The sequence below is a fragment of the Oncorhynchus mykiss genome, chromosome 13 (assembly GCF_057628025.1).
Source record: "Oncorhynchus mykiss isolate SJ-2025 chromosome 13, ASM5762802v1, whole genome shotgun sequence".
Classification (NCBI taxonomy): domain Eukaryota; kingdom Metazoa; phylum Chordata; class Actinopteri; order Salmoniformes; family Salmonidae; genus Oncorhynchus; species Oncorhynchus mykiss.
In genome coordinates this window covers 84740868-84766486 of record NC_143034.1, presented here as the reverse complement: position 1 = coordinate 84766486, position 25619 = coordinate 84740868, and the positions used below count along the sequence as shown (strand labels likewise).

The 25619-nt window shown below is 51.9% G+C and overlaps 1 protein-coding gene across 3 annotated transcripts in view; it reads right to left on the bottom strand.

Moving 5' to 3' along the window:
* Positions 1 to 1370: 1370 nt before the first annotated feature.
* The window catches only part of shmt1 (serine hydroxymethyltransferase 1 (soluble)), an 88010-nt gene continuing 63761 nt past the window's right edge, over positions 1371 to 25619 (bottom strand). Inside the window, exons 6-12 of one of the 3 annotated variants that reach the window (XM_090197962.1) lie at positions 11663 to 11744; positions 10946 to 11158; positions 9770 to 9883; positions 5492 to 5614; positions 3381 to 3497; positions 2920 to 3030; positions 1371 to 2518 (exon numbers count right to left, since the gene is read on the bottom strand). In XM_090197962.1, the coding sequence (XP_090054088.1) occupies positions 2346 to 2518; positions 2920 to 3030; positions 3381 to 3497; positions 5492 to 5614; positions 9770 to 9883; positions 10946 to 11158; positions 11663 to 11744 (933 nt within the window). In that variant the 3' untranslated portion in view covers positions 1371 to 2345. The other 2 variants (XM_090197963.1, XM_090197964.1) reach the window with 2 other exon arrangements.

Sequence of the window (25619 nt, the reverse complement as noted above, 5' to 3'; positions counted from 1 at the left end):
CCTGATGTCCCCAGGTGTGAATGTCTGGTTCACACCATTAGAGGGGTGAAATATAACTGACCATAAGACTGATCTAGAATCAGCTTCCTCCCCTCCAGTCCTAACGGCCACCATTAGAGGGGTGATATAAGACTGATCTAGGACCAGTGTTAAACAGGGCTGAATGTCTGGTTCACACCATTAGAGTGGTGATATAAGACTGATCTAGGACCAGTGTTAAACAGAGCTGAATGTCTGGTTCACACCATTAGAGGGGTGAAATATAAATGACCATAAGACTGATCTAGAATCAGCTTCCTCCCCTCCAGTCCTAACGGCCACCATTAGAGGGGTGATATAAGACTGATCTAGGACCAGTGTTAAACAGAGCTGAATGTCTGGTTCACACCATTTTGATGCTGATTTATTGTTATTGTAATGACATTAAATTGTTGAATGTTTCTGTCGATTTGGAAGTTCTTGAAGTCTCCGTCATTTGTTGGGTGTTGTGGAGACGGATCCAACCTGATGATGATCAATATCAAAGATAAAACACAGCCGGTTCCTCTCCAGCCGGTTCCTCTCCAGCCGGTTCCTCTCCAGTCAGATAAAACACAGCTGGTTCCTCTCCAGTCAGATAAAACACAGCCGGTTCCTCTCCAGCCGGTTCCTCTCCAGTCAGATAAAACACAGCCGGTTCCTCTCCAGCCGGTTCCTCTCCAGCCGGTTCCTCTCCAGCCGGTTCCTCTCCAGTCTGATAAAACACAGCCGGTTCCTCTCCAGCCGGTTCCTCTCCAGTCAGTTCCTCTCCAGTCAGATAAAACACAGGCGGTTCCTCTCCAGTCAGATAAAACACAGCCGGTTCCTCTCCAGTCGGTTCCTCTCCAGCCGGTTCCTCTCCAGTCAGATAAAACACAGCCGGTTCCTCTCCAGTCAGATAAAACACAGCCGGTTCCTCTCCAGTCGGTTCCTCTCCAGCCGGTTCCTCTCCAGTCAGATAAAACACAGCCGGTTCCTCTCCAGTCAGATAAAACACAGCCGGTTCCTCTCCAGTCGGTTCCTCTCCAGTCAGATAAAACAGCCGGTTCCTCTCCAGTCAGATAAAACACAGCCGGTTCCTCTCCAGTCAGATAAAACCCAGTCGGTTCCTCCCCAGTCGGTTCCTCCCCAGTCGGTTCCTCTCCAGTCGGTTCCTCTCCAGTCGGTTCCTCTCCAGTCATCTTTCTCTCTCAATGGAAACATGATAAATGTGTGTATCTGGAACCCAATCCTAATGGCCGACGGGCTCTATATCTACCCACAATGCAAGCTCTAATCACATCCAGTGATCCACACATGCTATCTACAGTATCGTTCCTCTTCTGAAGAAAAAGAGACGGTAGAGACCGAGGTGTGTTCCACATCCTTGAGTTTTATTTGTCTTGGGTTTCATTACATTAAACCGGTAAGGCAGAGACGGAAACACAGTCAGTCAAACTGTTAAGGCAGGGGACAAACCAGTCAGTCAAACCGTTTAGGCAGAGGACAGCAGAGAAGGAAACAGTCAGTCAAACAAACCGTTAAGGCAAAGGACAAACCAGTCAGTCCAACCGTTAAGGCAGAGGACAAACCAGTCAGTCAAACCGTTTAGGCAGAGGACAGCAGAGAAGGAAACAGTCAGTCAAACAAACCGTTAAGGCAAAGGACAAACCAGTCAGTCAAACCGTTAAGGCAGAGGACAAACCAGTCAGTCAAACCGTTAAGGCAGGGGACAAACCAGTCAGTCAAACCGGTAAGACAGAGGACAGCAGAGAAGGAAACATTCAGTCAAACCGGTAAGACAGAGGACAGCAGAGAAGGAAACAGTCAGTCAAACAAACCCTTAAGGCAGAGGACAAACCAGTCAGTCAAACCGTTAAGGTAGAGGACAACAGAGAAGGAAACAGTCAGTCAAACCGGTAAGACAGAGGACAGCAGAGAAGGAAACAGTCAGTCAAACAAACCCTTAAGGCAGAGGACAAACCAGTCAGTCAAACCGTTAAGGTAGAGGACAACAGAGAAGGAAACAGTCAGTCAAACCGGTAAGACAGAAGACAGCAGAGAAGGAAACAGTCAGTCAAACCGGTAAGACAGAGGACAGCAGAGAAGGAAACAGTCAGTCAAACAAACCCTTAAGGCAGAGGACAAACCAGTCAGTCAAACCGTTAAGGTAGAGGACAACAGAGAAGGAAACAGTCAGTCAAACCGGTAAGACAGAGGACAGCAGAGAAGGAAACAGTCAGTCAAACCGGTAAGACAGAGGACAGCAGAGAAGGAGACAGTCAATATTCAAGAGGTATGATGATGTGGCAGGTGACATGAAAACATTTCATCTTGAAAACAGGTCTTTAAAGTTCCTCCAGACCAGGCATGGGGAACCCCCCAGCGAAAGCCTCCACCTCCCCCCTCAGCTCTGCTACCCTCTCCTGGTGCTTCCCCTCCCCTGCCAGGGCCTCCTTAAACTCCTTCAGGGTGGCCTTGGGCTGCAGAGAGGCCTGGATGTCCAGGGTCATCTGGATACCTGTAGGGAGAACGAGGGGTGAGAGGTCAAGGGGTTAGAGGTGGCCTTGGTCTGCTAGCTGGACATCTAGGGTCAGCACTATGTCTATAGACACAGAGGTCAGGGGGTTAGAGGTGGCCTTGGTCTGCTAGCTGGACATCTAGGGTCAGCACTATGTCTATAGACACAGAGGTCAGGGGGTTAGAGGTGGTCTTGGTCTGCTAGCTGGACATCTAGGGTCAGCACTATGTCTATCGACACAGGGGTTAGGGGTGGTCTTGGTCTGCTAACTGGACATCTAGGGTCAGCACTATGTCTATAGACAAAGAGGTCTGGGGGTTAGAGGTGGCCTTGGTCTGCTAGCTGGACATCTATGGTCAGCACTATGTCTATAGACACAGAGGTCAGGGGTTAGGGGTCACCTCTGTGGATGAACTCTGCGACCTTCCTGAAGTCGTCTTCAACCATTCCTCTGGAGGTCAGAGCAGGAGAGCCGAACCTCAGACCGCTGGGACGCAACGCACTCTTATCACCTACACACACACACACACACACACACACATTACGTATATACACACACACACATTACGTATATACACACACACACATTACGTATATACACGCATATACAGACAACTGGGACACAGAGCACTCTCACCACCTACAGAGGACTGTGTCTGTTACTTACCATATACAGACAACTGGGACACAGAGCACTCTCACCACCTACAGAGGACTGTGTCTGTTACTTACCATATACAGACAACTGGGACACAGAGCACTCTCACCACCTACAGAGGACTGTGTCTGTTACTTACCATATACAGACAACTGGGACACAGAGCACTCTCACCACCTACAGAGGACTGTGTCTGTTAGTTACCTGGACAGGTGTTCTTGTTGCAGGCGATGGCAGCAGCTTCTAGAACCTTCTCAGCTCGTCCTCCGTCCGTCCCGTTGGGCCTCAGGTCCAGTAAGATCAGATGGTTATCAGAACCCCCTGGAGGACATTAACACAACCATACAGCAACATTGACACAACCCTACAGCAACATTGACACAACCCTACAGCAACATTGACACAACCCTACAGCAACATTGACACAACCCTACAGCAACATTAACACAACCCTACAGCAACATTAACACAACCCTACAGCAACATTAACACACCCTTACAGCAACATTAACACAACCCTACAGCAACATTAACACAACCCTACAGCAACATTAACACAACCCTACAGCAACATTAACACAAGCCTACAACAACATTAACACAACCCTACAGCAACATTAACACAACCCTACAGCAACATTAACACAACCCTACAGCAACATTAACACAACCCTACAGCAACATTAACACAACCCTACAGCAACATTAACACAACCATACAGCAACATTAACACAACCCTACAGCAACATTAACACAACCCTACAACAACATTAACACAACCCTACAGCAACATTAACACAACCCTACAGCAACATTAACACAACCACACAGCAACATTAACACAACCCTACAGCAACATTAACACAACCCTACAGCAACATTAACACAACCCTACAGCAACATTAACACAACCCTACAGCAACATTAACACAACCCTACAGCAACATTAACACAACCCTACAGCAACATTAACACAACCCTACAGCAACATTAACACAACCCTACAGCAACATTAACACAACCCTACAGCAACATTAACACAACCCTACAGCAACATTAACACAACCCTACAACAACATTAACACAACCCTACAACAACATTAACACAACCCTACAGCAACATTAACACAACCCTACAACAACATTAACACAACATTAACACAACCCTACAGCAACATTAACACAACCCTACAGCAACATTAACACAACCCTACAACAACATTAACACAACCATACAGCAACATTAACACAACCCTACAACAACATTAACACAACATTAACACAACACTACAGCAACATTAACACAACCCTACAGCAACATTAACACAACCCTACAGCAACATTAACACAACCCTACAGCAACATTAACACAACCCTACAACAACATTAACACAACCCTACAACAACATTAACAAAACCATACAGCAACATTAATACAACCCTACAGCTTCATTAACACAACCCTACAGCAACATTAACACAACCTTACAACAACATTAACACAACCCTACAGCAACATTAACACAACCATACAACAACATTAACACAACCCTACAGCAACATTAACACAAGCCTACAACAACATTAACACAACCATACAACAACATTAACACAACCCTACAACAACATTAACACAACATTAACACAACACTACAGCAACATTAACACAACCCTACAGCAACATTAACACAACCCTACAGCAACATTAACACAACCCTACAGCAACATTAACACAACCCTACAACAACATTAACACAACCCTACAACAACATTAACAAAACCATACAGCAACATTAATACAACCCTACAGCTTCATTAACACAACCCTACAGCAACATTAACACAACCTTACAACAACATTAACACAACCCTACAGCAACATTAACACAACCATACAACAACATTAACACAACCCTACAGCAACATTAACACAAGCCTACAACAACATTAACACAACCATACAACAACATTAACACAACCCTACAGCAACATTAACACAACCCTACAACAACATTAACAAACTCTACAGCAACATTAACACAACATTAACACAACCCTACAACAACATTAACAAACTCTACAGCAACATTAACACAACATTAACACAACCCTACAGCAACATTAACACAACCCTACAGCAACATTAACACAACCCTACAGCAACATTAACACAACCCTACAGCAACATTAACACAACCCTACAGCAACATTAACACAACCCTACAGCAACATTAACACAACCCTACAGCAACATTAACACAACACTAACACAGGTTACAGTCTGTTAACCACAACCATGACATTATTGTCTCACCGGTGACGATCTTGTAGCCGTGGTTGATGAGGGCGTTGGCCATAGCTCTGCAGTTAGAGAGCACCTGGTACTGATACGCCTTAAACTCTGGGGTCAGAGCCTGCTTCAGGGCCACCGCCACACCTAGAGAAACATTCACACACACACACTAACCCTTAAACTCTGGGGTCAGAGCCTGCTCCACCTAGAGAAACACTAACCCTTAAACTCTGGGGTCAGAGCCTGCTTCAGGGCCACCGCCACACCTAGAGAAACATTAACACACACACACTAACCCTTACAACTCTGGGGTCAGAGCCTGCTTCAGGGCCACCGCCACACCTAGAGAAACATTAACCCTTAAACTCTGGGGTCAGAGCCTGCTCCACCTGGATAAACATTAACCCTTAAACTCTGGGATCAGAGCCTGCTCCACCTGGAGAAACATTAACCCTTAAACTCTGGGGTCAGAGCCTGCTCCACCTGGAGAAACATTAACCCTTAAACTCTGGGGTCAGAGCCTGCTCCACCTGGAGAAACATTAACCCTTAAACTCTGGGGTCAGAGCCTGCTCCACCTGGAGAAACATTAACCCTTAAACTCTGGGGTCAGAGCCTGCTCCACCTGGAGAAACATTAACCCTTAAACTCTGGGGTCAGAGCCTGCTCCACCTGGAGAAACACACAGTGCATTCAGAAAGTATTGAGACCAACTTGGCTTTTCCCACATTTTGTTACGTTACAGCATCATTCTAAAGTGGATTCAATATTTTTTTCCCCTTATCAATTTACACACAATACCCCATAATGACATCACATACCCCATAATGACATCACAATACCCCATAATGACATCACAATACCCCATAATGACATCACAATACCCCATAATGACATCACATACCCCATAATGACATCACAATACCCCATAAGGACATCACATACCCCATAATGACATCACAATACCCCATAATGACATCACAATACCCCATAATGACATCACAATACCCCATAATGACATCACAATACCCCATAATGACATCACATACCCCATAATGACATCACAATACCCCATAATGACATCACAATACCCCATAATGACATCACAATACCCCATAATGACAAAGCAAAAACGGGTTTTTGGAATTTTTTGCAAACGTATAAAAAATTAAAAATCACATTGACATTAGTATTCAGACCCTTCACTCAGTACTTTGTTGAAGCACCTTTGGCAGCGATTACAGCCTCTAGTCTTCTTGGGTATGACTCTACAAGCTTGACACACCTGTATTTGGGGAGTTTCTCCCATTCTTCTCTGCAGATTCTCTCAAGCTCTGTCAGGTTGGACTGCATAGCTATTTTCATGTCTCTGTAGAGATGTTCGATCAGGTTCAAGTCCGGGCTCTGGCTGGGCCATTCAAGGACATTCAGAGACTTGTCCCGAAGCCACTCCTGCTTTGTCTTGGCTGTGTGCTTAGGGTCGTTGTCCTGTTGGAAGGTGAACCTTCTCCCCAGTCTTAACCTGCTCCAGAGCCCTCAGGGCTTTTCATCAAGGATCTCTCTGCACTTTGCTCTGTTCATCTTTCCCTCGATCCTGACTAGTCTCCCAGTCCCTGTCGCTGAAAAACATCCCCACAGCATGATGCTGCCACCACCGTGCTTCACCGTAGGGATGCTGCCACCACCGTGCTTCACCGTAGGGATGCTGCCACCACCATGCTTCACCATCATGGTGCCAGGTTTCCTCCAGACATGACGCTTGGCATTCAGGCCAAAGACTTCAATCTTGGTTTTATCAGACCAAAGAACCTTGTTTCTCATGGTCTGTCCTTTAGGTGCCTTGAGGCAAACTCCAAGCGGTCTGTCATGTGCCTTTTACTGAGGAGTGGCTTCCGTCTGGCCACTCTACCATAAAGGCCTGATTGGTGGAGTGCTGCAGAGATGGTTGTCCTTCTGGAAGGTTCTCCCATCTCCACAGAGGAAATCTGGAGCTCTGTCAGTGACCATCGGGTCTTTGGTCACCTCCCTGACCAAGGCCCTTCTCCCACCATTGCTCAGTTTTCCTGGGCGGCCAGCTCTAGGAAGAATTTGGGGGCTTCCAAACTTTTTCCATTTAGGTTTAACTTAACCTTTATTTAACTAGTCAAGTCAGTTAAGAACAAATCCTTATTTACAATGACGGCCTACCACAACCCGGACGACGCTGGGCCAATGGTGCGCCGCCCTATTGCACTCCCAATCATGGCTGGTTGTGATACAGCCTGGAATCAAACCAGGGTCTGTAGTGACGCCTCTAGCACTGAGATGCAGTGGCTTAGACCGCTGCGCCACTCGGGAGTGATGGAGACCCACTGTGTTCTTGGGGAACTTCAATGCTGCAGACATTATTTTGGTACCCTTCCCCAGATCTGTGCCTCGACACCATCCCGTCTCGGAGCTCTACGGACAAATTGTTTTACCTCATGGCTCGGTGTTTGCTCTGACATGCACAAACATCTCAAGGATGATCAATGGAAACCGGAAGCATCTGAGCTCAATTTCAAGTCTCATAGCAAAGGGTCTGAATACGTATGTAAATAAGGTATGTTTTTATTCTAATTATACATTTGCCAACAATTCTAAAAACCTGTTTTCACTTTGTCATTATGGAGCATCGTGATGTCATTATGGGGTATTGTGATGTCATTATGGAGCATCGTGATGTCATTATGGGGTATTGTGATGTCATTATGGAGCATCGTGATGTCATTATGGAGTATCGTGATGTCATTATGGAGCATTGTGATGTCATTATGGGGTATTGTGATGTCATTATGGAGCATCGTGATGTCATTATGGAGTATCGTGACGTCATTATGGAGCATCGTGATGTCATTATGGGGTATTGTGATGTCATTATGGAGCATCGTGTGTAGATTGAAGAGGATTTTTTTAAATAAATCAATTTTAGAATAAGGATGTAACGTAACAAAATGTGGAAAAAGTCAAGGGGTCTGAATACTTTCCGAAGGCTCTGTATATTAGAACACCACACACACTGAGGTGTCCTGGTTACTGTACCTGTCATAGTGAGGTGTCCTGGCTACTGTACCTGTCATAGTGAGGTGTCCTGGTTACTGTACCTGTCATAGTGAGGTGTCCTGGCTACTGTACCTGTCATAGTGAGGTGTCCTGGCTACTGTACCTGTCATAGTGAGGTGTCCTGGCTACTTTACCTGTCATAGTGAGGTGTCCTGGCTACTTGACCTGTTATAGTGAGGTGTCCTGGCTACTGTACCTGTCATAGTGAGGTGTCCTGGCTACTGTACCTGTCATAGTGAGGTGTCCTAGCTACTTTACCTGTCATAGTGTGGTAGTGAGGTGTCCTGGTTACTGTACCTGTCATAGTGAGGTGTCCTGGCTACTGTACCTGTCATAGTGTGGTAGTGAGGTGTCCTAGCTACTTTACCTGTCATAGTGAGGTGTCCTAGCTACTTTACCTGTCATAGTGAGGTGTCCTAGCTACTTTACCTGTCATAGTGAGGTGTCCTGGTTACTGTACCTGTCATAGTGAGGTGTCCTGGTTACTGTACCTGTCATAGTGAGGTGTCCTGGTTACTGTACCTGTCATAGTGAGGTGTCCTAGCTACTGTACCTGTCATAGTGTGGTAGTGAGGTGTCCTAGCTACTGTACCTGTCATAGTGTGGTAGTAAGGTGTCCTAGCTACTTTACCTGTCATAGTGTGGTTGTGAGGTGTCCTAGCTACTTTACCTGTCATAGTAAGGTGTCCTGGCTACATTACCTGTCATAGTGAGGTGTCCTAGCTACTTTACCTGTCATAGTGAGGTGTCCTGGCTACATTACCTGTCATAGTGAGGTGTCCTAGCTACTTTACCTGTCATAGTGAGGTGTCCTAGCTACTTTACCTGTCATAGTGAGGTGTCCAGGCTACTTTACCTGTCATAGTGAGGTGTCCTGGCTACATTACCTGTCATAGTGTGGTAGTGAGTTGTCCTAGCTACTTTACCTGTCATAGTGAGGTGTCCTAGCTACTTTACCTGTCATAGTGAGGTGTCCTGGCTACTTTACCTGTCATAGTGAGTTGTCATGGCTACTTTACCTGTCATAGTGAGGTGTCCTAGCTACTTTACCTGTCATAGTGAGGTGTCCTAGCTACTTTACCTGTCATAGTGAGGTGTCCTGGCTACTTTACCTGTCATAGTGTGGTTGTGAGGTTTCCTAGTTAATATCCACCTTAGAGATGTCTGTATAGGTGCCTGTATATAAAGCCGATATAGGTGTCCAGAGAAGTGCCTGTACCTGCGATGGCGTGGTTGTGGGGTCCTCCCTGTAGTCCTGGGAACACTGCCTGGTTGATGAGAGACTCCAGATTATACAGAGTCTCCTTTCCCTTCGGGTCCACACTACGTATTCCTGGAGGACAGGGACACAGAGAGAGACCAGCATGATACACACACTAAACCCCACAGAGAGAGAGACCAGCATGATACACACACTAAACCCCACAGAGAGAGAGACCAGCATGATACACACACTAAACCCCACAGAGAGGGAGACCAGCATGATACACACACTAAACCCCACACAGAGAGAGAGACCAGCATGATACACACACTAAACCCCACAGAGAGAGAGAGAGACCAGCATGATACACACTAAACCCCACACAGAGAGACCAGCATGATACACACACTAAACCCCACACAGAGAAAGACCAGCAAGATACACACACTAAACCCCACAGAGAGAGACCAGCATGATACACACACTAAACCCCTCAGAGAGGGAGACCAGCATGATACACACACTAAACCCCACAGAGAGAGAGACCAACATGATACACACACTAAACCCCACAGAGAGAGAGACCAGCATGATATACACACTAAACCCCACAGAGAGAGAGAGACCAGCATGATACACACACTAAACCCCACAGAGAGAGACCAGCATGATACACACACTAAACCCCACAGAGAGAGAGACCAGCATGATACCCACACTAAACCCCACAGAGAGAGAGACCAGCATGATACCCACACTAAACCCCACAGAGAGAGAGACCAGCATGATACCCACACTAAACCCCACAGAGAGAGAGACCAGCATGATACACACACTAAACCCCACAGAGAGAGACCAGCATGATACACACACACTAAACCCCACAGAGAGAGACCAGCATGATACACACACTAAACCCCACAGAGAGAGACCAGCATGATACACACACACTAAACCCCACAGAGAGAGACCAGCATGATACACACACTAAACCCCACAGAGAGAGACCAGCATGATACACACACTAAACCCCATAGAGAGAGACCAGCATGACACACACTAAACCCCACAGAGAGAGAGACCAGCATGATACCCACACTAAATCCCACAGAGAGAGAGACCAGCATGATACCCACACTAAATCCCACAGAGAGAGAGAGACCAGCATGATACCCCCCCTCCTCTCCGTACCCTTTCTGTAGAAGATGACCCCAGAGCGACAGCCCCGCAGCGTCTTGTGGGTCGTCGTGGAGACCACGTCACAGTACTCGAACGGAGACGGGACGACCCCGGCCGCCACCAGTCCGCTGATGTGTGCCATGTCGGCCAATAGGAAAGCTCCGTTCTCATCGGCGATACGACGCAGCCGAGCGTAGTCGAGGTTACGGGAATAACAGCTGGTACCTGGAGAGAAGACGGAACGATTAACAGGAAACGGTCTCGTTTTTTAAACCTCATCTTCAGCACCATTCCCAACATCAACTGAGAAAATGACAGATTTCGATGTTTTTTAGTCAAAAAGATGCACCAAACGATGGCACAAGTTTTTTTTTTACAGATAATGACATTGGAAAGTCCTGGACCAGATATTTCAACAGGAGATTCTGTGTCTGAGAAACCAGGCCCAAATGATACAATGTCAACAGGAGATTCTGTGTCTGAGAAACCAGGCCCAAATGATACAACAGGAGATTCTGTCCCCGAACAGAGAGGATCTATAGTCTGATTGGACACAATGTGATACATACAGCTGGCGACAGGACCTGCTGGTGGTGTGTGTGTGTGTATATGATGATGATGATGATGATGATGGTGGTGTGTGTGTATATGATGATGATGGTGGTGGTGGTGTGTGTGTATTTGATGATGATGATGATGGTGGTGGTGGTGGTGATGTGTGTGTGTTACCTGCGATGATCAGTCTAGGGTGGAACAGCCGGGCGTTCTCCTCCAGTCGGTCGTAGTTGATGAGACCAGTGTCTGGATCCACCTGATACAACACAGATTAACGTCACTAGGATTCACCTGATACAACACAGATTAACGTCACTAGGATCCACCTGATACAACACAGATTAACGTCACTAGGATCCACCTGATACAACACAGATTAACGTCACTAGGATCCACATGATACAACACAGATTAACGTCACTAGTCGTAGTGGATGAGACCAGTGTCTGGATCCACCTGATACAACACAGATTAACGTCACTAGTCGTAGTGGATGAGACCAGTGTCTGGATCCACCTGATACAACACAGATTAACGTCACTAGGATCCACCTGATACAACACAGATTAACGTCACTAGGATCCACCTGATACAACACAGATTAAGGAACGTCACTAGGATCCACCTGGTACAACACAGATTAACGTCACTAGTCGTAGTGGATGAGACCAGTGTCTGGATCCACCTGATACAACACAGATTAACGTCACTAGGATCCACCTGATACAACACAGATTAACGTCACTAGGATCCACCTGATACAACACAGATTAAGGAACGTCACTAGGATCCACCTGATACAACACAGATTAACGTCACTAGGATCCACCTGATACAACACAGATTAACGTCACTAGGATCCACTTGATACAACACAGATTAACGTCACTAGTCGTAGTGGATGAGACCAGTGTCTGGATCCACCTGATACAACACAGATTAAGGAACGTCACTTCGTTAATCTGGGGGAACTCTTTCAGCACTTTATAGAGTCCATGACTTTATACACCTGTCAGCAACGGACGTGGCTGAACATAATCCACTCATTTGAAAAGGGGTGTCCACATACATCTGTCTACAAAGTGTTTTGTTTTTTGTCAGCTAGAAAGAAAATGGCCCCCAATTAAGAAATGGAGAAAGAGGAGAGAAAGCGCTAGAAATGTCTAGACAGCTCTAGAAAGCTCTAGAAAGGTCTAGAAAGCTACCGTTATCTGCTGCCTCTTCAACAAGAAGCCACATTGATCCTACGATCCAGAAATACACTTCCCTCCCCTCCCACATCCCCCCCCCACCCCCACGGACCGTAACCGCTCCAAAAAAAGCATGGCCCCTGCTTCTCCGGAATGCCACCCGATCCCCGTGGCCGAAGCATCGCATTTCTGTTTAGGCAGCACTCGGGCTGTATAGAAAACAACCCCCGAGAGCAACAGAACGACCGAATTAGCACCACCATAAACACCTTTAGGCAGCACTCGGGCTGTATAGAAAACAACCCCCGAGAGCAACAGAACGACCGAATTAGCACCACGCACAGCCACCATAAACACCTTTAGGCAGCACTCGGGCTGTATAGAAAACAACCCCCGAGAGCAACAGAACGACCGAATTAGCACCACCATAAACACCTTTAGGCAGCACTCGGGCTGTATAGAAAACAACCCCCCGAGAGCCACAGAACGACCGAATTAGCACCACGCACAGCCACCATAAACACCTTTAGGCAGCACTCGGGCTGTATAGAAAACAACCCCCGAGAGCAACAGAACGACCGAATTAGCACCACCATAAACACCTTTAGGCAGCACTCGGGCTGTATAGAAAACAACCCCCCGAGAGCCACAGAACGACCGAATTAGCACCACGCACAGCCACCATAAACACCTTTAGGCAGCACTCGGGCTGTATAGAAAACAACCCCCGAGAGCAACAGAACGACCGAATTAGCACCACGCACAGCCACCATAAACACCTTTAGGCAGCACTCGGGCTGTATAGAAAACAACCCCCGAGAGCAACAGAACGACCGAATTAGCACCACCATAAACACCTTTAGGCAGCACTCGGGCTGTATAGAAAACAACCCCCCGAGAGCCACAGAACGACCGAATTAGCACCACGCACAGCCACCATAAACACCTTTAGGCAGCACTCGGGCTGTATAGCAAACAACCCCCGAGAGCAACAGAACGACCGAATTAGCACCAACACCTTTAGGCAGCAATCTGGCAGGCTGTATAGAAAACAACCCCCCGAGAGCCACAGAACGACCGAATTAGCACCACCATAAACACCTTTAGGCAGCAATCTGGCAGGCTGTATAGAAAACAACCCCCCGAGAGCCACAGAACGACCGAATTAGCACCACCATAAACACCTTTAGGCAGCAATCTGGCAGGCTGTATAGAAAACAACCCCCGAGAGCCACAGAACAACCGAATTAGCACCACCATAAACACCTTTAGGCAGCACTCGGGCTGTATAGAAAACAACCCCCGAGAGCAACAGAACGACCGAATTAGCACCACGCACAGCCACCACAAACACCTTTAGGCAGCACTCGGGCTGTATAGAAAACAACCCCCGAGAGCAACAGAACGACCGAATTAGCACCACCATAAACACCTTTAGGCAGCACTCGGGCTGTATAGAAAACAACCCCCCGAGAGCCACAGAACGACCGAATTAGCACCACGCACAGCCACCATAAACACCTTTAGGCAGCACTCGGGCTGTATAGCAAACAACCCCCGAGAGCAACAGAACGACCGAATTAGCACCAACACCTTTAGGCAGCAATCTGGCAGGCTGTATAGAAAACAACCCCCCGAGAGCCACAGAACGACCGAATTAGCACCACCATAAACACCTTTAGGCAGCAATCTGGCAGGCTGTATAGAAAACAACCCCCCGAGAGCCACAGAACGACCGAATTAGCACCACCATAAACACCTTTAGGCAGCAATCTGGCAGGCTGTATAGAAAACAACCCCCGAGAGCCACAGAACAACCGAATTAGCACCACCATAAACACCTTTAGGCAGCACTCGGGCTGTATAGAAAACAACCCCCGAGAGCAACAGAACGACCGAATTAGCACCACGCACAGCCACCACAAACACCTTTAGGCAGCACTCGGGCAGGCTGTATAGAAAACAACCCCGGAGAGCCACAGAATGACCGAATTAGCACCACGCACAGCCACCATAAACACCTTGAAAACGTCTCTTTCCCATAGGCTGGTACTATCTACGACATCATCAGCAGTTAAATACCAACATGGTAGACGTGTTTACAGCTGGTTGGCTTTGATCACGTGATCTCTGAAATTCAAACAGATTTGTAGAAAAAAAAAAATCAAGCCCAACTTCTAGAATAACTTTATAAGAATTGATTTAAGAATTTGTAAATTTGGGAATGTTTTCTTGGGGTGCTCTAAGTTACTATTATATGTGTTTCTGGCATTGAGAAATCAATTCCTTTAAAGGAATACTCCGGACTCAAAGGAGGAATACTCCGGGACTCAAAGGAGGAATACTCCGGGACTCAAAGGAGGAATACTCCGGGGAACTCAAAGGAGGAATACTCCGGGGAACTCAAAGGAGGAATACTCCGGGACTCAAAGGAGGAATACTCATGGGGGAACTCAAAGGAGGAATACTCCGGGACTCAAAGGAGGAATACTCCGGGGAACTCAAAGGAGGAATACTCCGGGGAACTCAAAGGAAGAATACTCCGGGGAACTCAAAGGAGGAATACTCCGGGACTCAAAGGAGGAATACTCCGGACTCAAAGGAGGAATAATCCGGGACTCAAAGGAGGAATACTCCGGGGAACTCAAAGGAGGAATACTCCGGGACTCAAAGGAGGAATACTCCGGGACTCAAAGGAGGAATACTCCGGGACTCAAAGGAGGAATACTCCGGGACTCAAAGGAGGAATACTCCGGGACTCAAAGGAGGAATACTCCGGGACTCAAAGGAGGAATACACTGGACTCAAAGGAGGAATACTCCGGGACTCAAAGGAGGAATACTCCGGGACTCAAAGGAGGAATACTCCGGGGAACTCAAAGGAGGAATACTCCGGGACTCAAAGGAGGAATACTCCGGGACTCAAAGGAGGAATACACCGGACTCAAAGGAGGAATACTCCGGACTCAAAGGAGGAATACTCCGGGACTCAAAGGAGGAATACTCCGGACCTCAAAGGAGGAATTACTCCGGACTCAAAGGAGGAATTACTCCGGACTCAAAGGAGGAATACTCCGGACTCAAAGGAGGAATACTCCGGACTCAAAGGAGGAACACTCCGGGAACTTTAAGGAACACTACGGAAACTTTAAGGAACACTCCGGGAACTTTAAGGAACACTCCGGGAACTTTAAGGAACACTCCGGGAACTTTAAGGAACACTCCGGGAACTTTAAGGAACACTCCGGGAACTTTAAGGAACACTCCGGGAACTTTAAGGAACACTCCGGGAACTTTAAGGAACACTCCGGGAACTTTAAGGAATACTCCGGACTCAAAGGAGGAACACTCCGGGACCCTTTAAGGAACACTCCGGGAACTTTAAGGAACACTCCGGGAACTTTAAGGAACACTCCGGGAACTTTAAGGAACACTCCGGGAACTTTAAGGAACACTCCGGGAACTTTAAGGAACACTCCGGGAACTTTAAGGAACACTCCGGACTCAAAGGAGGAACACTCCGGGAACTTTAAGGAACACTCCGGGAACTTTAAGTCCTTAGTGATTTGAACACTAAGGAAGCTCTCGACCCGGAAACCTGATTTACCAATAAAATGAGACCCGATCCAGAACGACTGCAGACTATCTTAGATCTTTGGTCTGCAGTATGGAAAGCCTTCGATAGGTCAATAAAGAGGGCTGCACCAGTACCTCCGTCCTATCCAGCCCTTTACCACATCATTTACATCAGCCAATCAGGTGTTGAGGATGGGTAAAGGTCAGTGAGACAACTCCGTCTGGTCAAAGCCTTTGCACAGCAACATTGTTGCAACATAAAGACAACACTGACACAACCAACTAACCGTGTCAAGGCCCATCTCTGGTGTGATGACAGAACGGTGCGTCAGACAGTTCTGTTCTCACCGTGGTTACCTTGGCTGGACAGGCAGGCAGAAGGACGTTGATCTCAAATAAACTGTGTGGTGTGTGTCTCTGCTCCTCTCCTCTCTCTCTGCATCTCTCTCTATGCCCTGGCTCCTCTCCCTATGCCCTGGCTCCTCTCTCTAGGCTCCTCTCTCTATGCTCCGGCTCCTCTCTCTATGCCCCGGCTCCTCTCTCTATGCCCAGGTTCCTCTCTCTATGCCCCGGCTCCTCTCTCTATGCTCCTCTCTCTATGCCCCGGCTCCTCTCTCTGCTCCTCACTCTATGCTCTGGCTCCACTCTCTGTGCCCCGGCTCCTCTCTCTATGCTCCGGCTCCTCTCTCTATGCTCCTCTCTCTATGCCCCGGCTCCTCTCTCTGCTCCTCACTCTATGCTCTGGCTCCACTCTCTGTGCCCCGGCTCCTCTCTCTATAGCCCGGCTCCTCCCTCTATAGCCCGGCTCCTCCCTCTATAGCCCGGCTCCTCCCTCTATAGCCCGGCTCCTCCCTCTATAGCCCGGCTCCTCCCTCTATAGCCCGGCTCCTCCCTCTATAGCCCGGCTCCTCCCTCTATAGCCCGGCTCCTCTCTCTATGCACCTCTCTCTATGCCCCGGCTCCTCTCTCTATGCTCCGGCTCCTCTCTCTATGAGTCGGCTCCTCTCTCTATGAGTCGGCTCCTCTCTCTATGCTCCTCTCTCTATGCCCCGGCTCCTCTCTCTATGCCCCGGCTCCTCTCTCTATGCCCCGGCTCCTCTCTCTATGCCCCGGCCCCTCTCTCTATGCCCCGGCTCCTCTCTCTATGCTCCAGCTCCTCTCTCTATGGTCCAGCTCCTCTCTCTATGCTCCAGCTCCTCTCTCTATGCCCCGGCTCCTCTCTCTATGCCCCGGCTCCTCTGTCTACGCCCCGGCTCCTCTCTCCATGTTCTGGCTCCTCTCTATATCGAGTCTGCTCCTCTCTCTACGCTCCTCTCTCTGTGCTCCTCTCTCTGTGCCCCGGCTCCTCTCTCTATGCCCCGGCTCCTCTCTCTATGCTCCTCTCTCTATGCTCCGGCTACTCTCTATGCTCCTCGCTCTATGCCCCGGCTCCTCTCTCTATGCTCCTCTCTCTATGCCCCGGCTCCTCGCTCTATGCCCCGGCTCTTCTCTCTATGCTCTTCTCTCTATGCTCCTCTCTCTATGCTCCTCGCTCTATGCCCCGCTCCTCTCTCTATGCTCCAATCTCTATGCCCAGGCTCCTCTCTCTATGCCCCGGCTCCTCTCTATACGAGGCTGCTCCTCTCTCTATGCTCCGGCTACTCTCTCTATGCTCCTCGCTCTATGCCCCGGCTCCTCTCTCTATAGCCCGGCTCCTCTCTCTATAGCCCGGCTCCTCTCTCTGTGCCCCGGCTCCTCTCTCTATGCTCTTCCCTCTATGCTCCTCTCTCTATGCTCCTCGCTCTATCCCCGCTCCTCTCTCTATGCTCCTCTCTCTATGCCCAGGCTCCTCTCTTTATGCCCCGGCTCCTCTCTATACGAGTCTGCTCCTCTCTCTATGCTCCTCTCTCTATGCTCCGGCTACTCTCTCTATGCTCCTCGCTCTATGCCCCGGCTCCTCTCTCTATAGCCCGGCTCCTCTCTCTATAGCCCGGCTCCTCTCTCTGTGACCCGGCTCCTCTCTCTATGCTCTTCCCTCTATGCTCCTCTCTCTATGCTCCTCGCTCTATCCCCGCTCCTCTCTCTATGCTCCTCTCTCTATGCCCAGGCTCCTCTCTCTATGCCCCGGCTCCTCTCTATACGAGTCTGCTTCTCTCTCTATGCTCCTCTCTCTATGCTCCGGCTACTCTCTCTATGCTCCTCGCTCTATGCCCCGGCTCCTCTCTCTATAGCCCGGCTCCTCTCTCTATAGCCCGGCTCCTCTCTCTGTGCCCCGGCTCCTCTCTCTGTGCCCCGGCTCCTCTCTCTGTGCCCCGGCTCCTCTCTCTGTGCCCCGGCTCCTCACTATACAAGTCTGCTCCTCGCTTTATGCTCCTCTCTCTATGCCCCTCTCTCTATGCTCCGGCTCCTCTCTCTATACTCCTCTCTCTATGCCCCGGCTCCTCTCTATGCTCCTCTCTCTATGCCCCGGCTCCTCTCTCTATGCCCCGGCTCCTCTCTCTGTGCCCCGGCTCCTCTCTATACGAGTCTGCTCCTCTCTCTATGCTCCTCGCTCTATGTCCCGGCTCCTCTCTCTATGCTCCTGTCTCTATGCTCCTCGCTCTATGCCCTGGCTACTCTCTCTATGCTCCGGCTCCTCTCTCTATGCCCCGGCTCCTCTCTCTATGCCCCGGCTCCTCTCTCTATGCCCCGGCTCCTCTCTCTGTGCCCCGGCTCCTCTCTATACGAGTCTGCTCCTCTCTCTATGCTCCTTGCTCTATGCCCCGGCTCCTCTCTCTATGCTCCTCTCTCTATGCTCCTCTCTCTATGCTCCGGCTACTCTCTCTGTGCCCCAGCTCCTCGCTCTATGCCCCGGCTCCTCTCTCCATGCTCCTCTCTCTATGCACCGGCTCCTCTCTCCATGCTCCTCTCTCTATGCCCCGGCTCCTCTCTCTATGCCCCGGCTCCTCTCTCTATGCCCCGGCTCCTCTCTCTATGCCCCGGCTCCTCTCTCCATGCTCCTCTCTCTATGCACCGGCTCCTCTCTCCATGCTCCTCTCTCCATGCTCCGGCTCCTCTCTCTATAGCCCGGCTCCCCTCTCTATAGCCCGGTTCCCCTCTCTATAGCCCGGCTCCCCTCTCTATAGCCCGGCTCCCCTCTCTATAGCCCGGCTCCTCTCTCTATGCTCATCTCTCTATGCCCCGGCTCCTATCTCCATGCTCTTCTCTCTATGCACCGGCTCCTCTCTCTATGCCCCGGCTCCTCTCTCTATGCACCGGCTCATCTCTCTATGCCCCGGCTCATCTCTCCATGCTCCTCTCTCCATGCTCCTCTCTCCATAGCCAGGCTCCCCTCTCTATAGCCCGGCTCCCCTCTCCATAGCCCGGCTCCCCTCTCCATAGCCCGGCTCCCCTCTCTATAGCCCGGCTCCTCTCTCTATGCTCATCTCTCTATGCCCCGGCTCCTCTCTCCATGCTCTTCTCTCTATGCCCCGGCTCCTCTCTCTATGCCCCGGCTCCTCTCTCTATGCCCCGGCTCCTCTCTCTATGCCCCGGCTCATCTCTCTATGCCCCGGCTCCTCTCTCCATGCTCCTCTGTCCATGCTCCTCTCTCCATGCTCCGGCTCCTCTCTCTATAGCCCGGCTCCCCTCTCTATAGCCCGGCTCCCCTCTCTATAGCCCGGCTCCCCTCTCTACGCCCAGGCTCCTCTCTCTACGCCCAGGCTCCTCTCTCTACGCCCAGGCTCCTCTCTCTACGCCCAGGCTCCTCTCCCTACGCCCCGGCTCCTCTCCCTATGCCCTGGCTCCTCTCCCTATGCCCCGGCTCCTCTCCCTATGCCCTGGCTCCTCTCCCTATGCCCTGGCTCCTCTCTCTAGGCTCCTCTCTCTATGCTACGGCTCCTATCTCTATGCCCCGGCTCCTCTCTCTATGAGTCTGCTACTCTCTCTATGCCCCGGCTCCTCTCTCCATGCTCCTCTCTCTATGCTCTGGCTCCACTCTCTGTGCCCCGGCTCCCCTCTCTATAGCCTGGCTCCTCTCTCTATGCCCCTCTCTCTATGCCCAGGCTCTTCTATACGCCCCGGCTCCTCTCTCTATGCCCAGGCTCCTCTCTCTATGCCCCGGCTCCACTCTCTATGCTCCTCTCTCTATGCCCCGGCTCCTCTCTCTATGCTCCTCTCTCTACGCCCAGGCTCCTCTCTCTACGCCCAGGCTCCTCTCTCTACGCCCAGGCTCCTCTCTCTATGCCCAGGCTCCTCTCTCTATGCCCTGGCTCCTCTCTCTATGCCCTGGCTCCTCTCTCTATGCCCCGGCTCCTCTCCCTATGCCCTGGCTCCTCTCCCTATGCCCTGGCTCCTCTCCCTATGCCCTGGCTCCTCTCTCTAGGCTCCTCTCTCTATGCTCCGGCTCCTCTCTCTATGCCCAGGTTCTTTTCTCTATGCCCCGGCTCCTCTCTCTATGCTCCTCTCTCTTTGCCCCGGCTCCTCTCTCTGCTCCTCACTCTATGCTCTATGCTCCTCTCTCTATGCCCCGGCTCCTCTCTCTATGCTCCTCTCTCTACGCCCAGGCTCCTCTCTCTACGCCCAGGCTCCTCTCTCTACGCCCAGGCTCCTCTCTCTATGCCCCGGCTCCTCTCTCTATGCTACTCTCTCTTTGCCCCGGCTCCTCTCTCTGCTCCTCACTCTATGCTCTATGCTCCTCTCTCTATGCCCCGGCTCCTCTCTCTATGCTCCTCTCTCTACGCCCAGGCTCCTCTCTCTACGCCCAGGCTCCTCTCTCTACGCCCAGGCTCCTCTCTCTATGCCCAGGCTCCTCTCTCTATGCCCTGGCTCCTCTCTCTATGCTCCTCTCCCTATGCCCCGGCTCCTCTACCTATGCCCTGGCTCCTCTCCCTATGCCCTGGCTCCTCTCCCTATGCCCTGGCTCCTCTCTCTAGGCTCCTCTCTCTATGCTCCGGCTCCTCTCTCTATGCCCCGGCTCCTTTCTCTATGCCCAGGTTCCTCTCTCTATGCCCCGGCTCCTCTCTCTATGCTCCTCTCTCTATGCCCCGGCTCCTCTCTCTGCTCCTCACTCTATGCTCTGGCTCCACTCTCTGTGCCCCGGCTCCTCTCTCTATGCTCCGGCTCCTCTCTCTATGCTCCTCTCTCTATGCCCCAGCTCCTCTCTCTGCTCCTCACTCTATGCTCTGGCTCCACTCTCTGTGCCCCGGCTCCTCCCTCTATAGCCCGGCTCCTCCCTCTATAGCCCGGCTCCTCCCTCTATAGCCCGGCTCCTCTCTCTATAGCCCGGCTCCTCTCTCTATAGCCCGGCTCCTCTCTCTGTGCCCCGGCTCCTCTCTCTATGCTCCTCTCTCTATGCTCCGGCTCCTCTCTCTATGAGTCGGCTCCTCTCTCTATGAGTCGGCTCCTCTCTCTATGAGTCGGCTCCTCTCTCTATGCTCCTCTCTCTATGCCCCGGCTCCTCTCTCTATGCCCCGGCTCCTCTCTATACGAGTCTGCTCCTCTCTCTATGCTCCGGCTACTCTCTCTATGCTCCTCGCTCTATGCCCCGGCTCCTCTCTCTATAGCCCGGCTCCTCTCTCTATAGCCCGGCTCCTCTCTCTATAGCCCGGCTCCTCTCTCTATAGCCCGGCTCCTCTCTCTGTGCCCCGGCTCCTCTCTCTATGCTCTTCCCTCTATGCTCCTCTCTCTATGCTCCTCGCTCTATCCCCGCTCCTCTCTCTATGCTCCTCTCTCTATGCCCTGGCTCCTCTCTCTATGCTCCTCTCCCTATGCCCCGGCTCCTCTCCCTATGCCCTGGCTCCTCTCCCTATGCCCTGGCTCCTCTCCCTATGCCCTGGCTCCTCTCTCTAGGCTCCTCTCTCTATGCTCCGGCTCCTCTCTCTATGCCCCGGCTCCTCTCTCTATGCCCCGGCTCCTCTCTCTATGCCCAGGTTCCTCTCTCTATGCCCCGGCTCCTCTCTCTATGCTCCTCTCTCTATGCCCCGGCTCTTCTCTCTGCTCCTCACTCTATGCTCTGGCTCCACTCTCTGTGCCCCGGCTCCTCTCTCTATGCACCGGCTCATCTCTCTATGCCCCGGCTCCTCTCTCCATGCTCCTCTCTCCATGCTCCGGCTCCTCTCTCTCAATAGCCAGGCTCCCCTCTCTATAGCCCGGCTCCCCTCTCTATAGCCCGGCTCCTCTCTCTATAGCCCGGCTCCTCTCTCTATGCTCATCTCTCTATGCCCCGGCTCCTCTCTCCATGCTCTTCTCTCTATGCCCCGGCTCCTCTCTCTATGCCCCGGCTCCTCTCTCTATGCCCCGGCTCCTCTCTCTATGCCCCGGCTCCTCTCTCTATGCCCCAGCTCCTCTCTCTATGCCCCGGCTCCTCTCTCCATGCTCCTCTCTCCAGGCACCTCTCTCTACGCCCAGGCTCCTCTCTCTACGCCCAGGCTCCTCTCTCTACGCCCAGGCTCCTCTCTCTACGCCCAGGCTCCTCTCTCTACGCCCAGGTTCTTCTCCCTACGCCCCGGCTCCTCTCCCTATGCCCCGGCTCCTCTCCCTATGCCCCGGCTCCTCTCCCTATGCCCCGGCTCCTCTCCCTATGCCCTGGCTCCTCTCCCTATGCCCTGGCTACTCTCTCTAGGCTCCTCTCTCTATGCTACGGCTCCTCTCTCTATGCCCCGGCTCATCTCTCTATGAGTCTGCTACTCTCTCTATGCCCCGGCTCCTCTCTCTATGCCCCGGCTCCTCTCTCTATGAGTCTGCTCCTCTCTCTATGCCCCGGCTCCTCTCTCCACGCTCCGCTCTCTATGCTCTGGCTCCACTCTCTGTGCCCCGGCTCCCCTCTCTATAGCCTGGCTCCTCTCTCTATGCCCCTCTCTCTATGCCTAGGCTCCTCTATACGCCCCGGCTCCTCTCTCTATGCCCAGGCTCCTCTCTCTATGCCCCGGCTCCTCTCTCTATGCTCCTCTCTCTATGCCCCGGCTCCTCTCTCTATGCTCCTCTCTCTACGCCCAGGCTCCTCTCTCTACGCCCAGGCTCCTCTCTCTACGCCCAGGCTCCTCTCTCTATGCCCAGGCTCCTCTCTCTATGCCCAGGCTCCTCTCTCTATGCTCCTCTCCCTATGCCCCGGCTCCTCTCCCTATGCCCTGGCTCCTCTCCCTATGCCCTGGCTCCTCTCCCTATGCCCCGGCTCCTCTCCCTATGCCCTGGCTCCTCTCTCTAGGCTCCTCTCTCTATGCTCCGGCTCCTCTCTCTATGCCCCGGCTCCTCTCTCTATGCCCAGGTTCCTCTCTCTATGCCCCGGCTCCTCTCTCTATGCTCCTCTCTCTATGCCCCGGCTCCTCTCTCTATGCTCCTCTCTCTACGCCCAGGCTCCTCTCTCTACGCCCAGGCTCCTCTCTCTACGCCCAGGCTCCTCTCTCTATGCCCAGGCTCCTCTCTCTATGCCCAGGCTCCTCTCTCTATGCTCCTCTCCCTATGCCCCGGCTCCTCTCCCTATGCCCTGGCTCCTCTCCCTATGCCCTGGCTCCTCTCTCTAGGCTCCTCTCTCTATGCTCCGGCTCCTCTCTCTATGCCCCGGCACCTCTCTCTATGCCCAGGTTCCTCTCTCTATGCCCCGGCTCCTCTCTCTATGCTCCTCTCTCTATGCCCCGGCTCCTCTCTCTGCTTCTCACTCTATGCTCTGGCTCCACTCTCTGTGCCCCGGCTGCTCTCTCTATGCTCCTCTCTCTATGCCCCGGCTCCTCTCTCTGCTCCTCACTCTATGCTCTGGCTCCACTCTCTATAGCCCGGCTCCTCTCTCTATGCTCATCTCTCTATGCCCCGGCTCCTCTCTCCATGCTCTTCTCTCTATGCCCCGGCTCATCTCTCTATGCCCCAGCTCATCTCTCCATGCTCCTCTCTCCATGCTCCTCTCTCCATGCTCCGGCTCCTCTCTCTACGCCCAGGCTCCTCTCTCTACGCCCAGGCTCCTCTCTCTACGCCCAGGCTCCTCTATCTACGCCCAGGTTCCTCTCCCTACGCCCCGGCTCCTCTCCCTATGCCCCGGCTCCTCTCCCTATGCCCCGGCTCCTCTCCCTATGCCCTGGCTCCTCTCCCTATGCCCTGGCTCCTCTCTCTAGGCTCCTCTCTCTATGCTACGGCTCCTCTCTCTATGCCCCGGCTCCTCTCTCCATGCTCCTCTCTCTATGCTCTGGCTCCACTCTCTGTGCCCCGGCTCCCCTCTCTATAGCCTGGCTCCTCTCTCTATGCCCCTCTCTCTATGCCCAGGCTCCTCTATACGCCCCGGCTCCTCTCTCTATGCCCAGGCTCCTCTCTCTATGCCCCGGCTCCTCTCTCTATGCTCCTCTCTCTATGCCCCGGCTCCTCTCTCTATGCCCCGGCTCCTCTCTCTATGCTCCTCTCTCTACGCCCAGGCTCCTCTCTCTACGCCGTGGCTCCTCTCTCTACGCCCAGGCTCCTCTCTCTAAGCCCAGGCTCCTCTCTCTATGCCCAGGCTCCTCTCTCTATGCTCCTCTCCCTATGCCCCGGCTCCTCGCCCTATGCCCTGGCACCTCTCCCTATGCCCTGGCTCCTCTCCCTATGCCCTGGCTCCTCTCTCTAGGCTCCTCTCTCTATGCTCCGGCTCCTCTCTCTATGCCCAGGTTCCTCTCTCTATGCCCCGGCTCCTCTCTCTATGCTCCTCTCTCTATGCCCCGGCTCCTCTCTCTGCTCCTCACTCTATGCTCTGGCTCCACTCTCTGTGCCCCGGCTCCTCTCTCTATGCTCCTCTCTCTATGCCCCGGGTCCTCTCTCTGCTCCTCACTCTATGCTCTGGCTCCACTCTCTGTGCCCCGGCTCCTCTCTCTATAGCCCGGCTCCTCCCTCTATAGCCCGGCTCCTCTCTCTATGCCCCGGCTCCTCTCTCTGCTCCTCACTCTATGCTCTATGCTCCTCTCTCTATGCCCCGGCTCCTCTCTCTATGCTCCTCTCTCTACGCCCAGGCTCCTCTCTCTACGCCCAGGCTCCTCTCTCTACGCCCAGGCTCCTCTCTCTACGCCCAGGCTCCTCTCTCTATGCCCTGGCTCCTCTCTCTATGCTCCTCTCCCTATGCCCCGGCTCCTCTCCCTATGCCCTGGCTCCTCTCCCTATGCCCTGGCTCCTCTCTCTAGGCTCCTCTCTCTATGCTCCGGCTCCTTTCTCTATGCCCAGGTTCCTCTCTCTATGCCCCGGCTAATCTCTCTATGCTCCTCTCTCTATGCCCCGGCTCCTCTCTCTGCTCCTCACTCTATGCTCTGGCTCCACTCTCTGTGCCCCGGCTCCTCTCTCTATGCTCCGGCTCCTCTCTCTATGCCCCTCTCTCTATGCCCCGGTTCCTCTCTCTGCTCCTCACTCTATGCTCTGGCTCCACTCTCTGTGCCCCGGCTCCTCTCTCTATAGCCCGGCTCC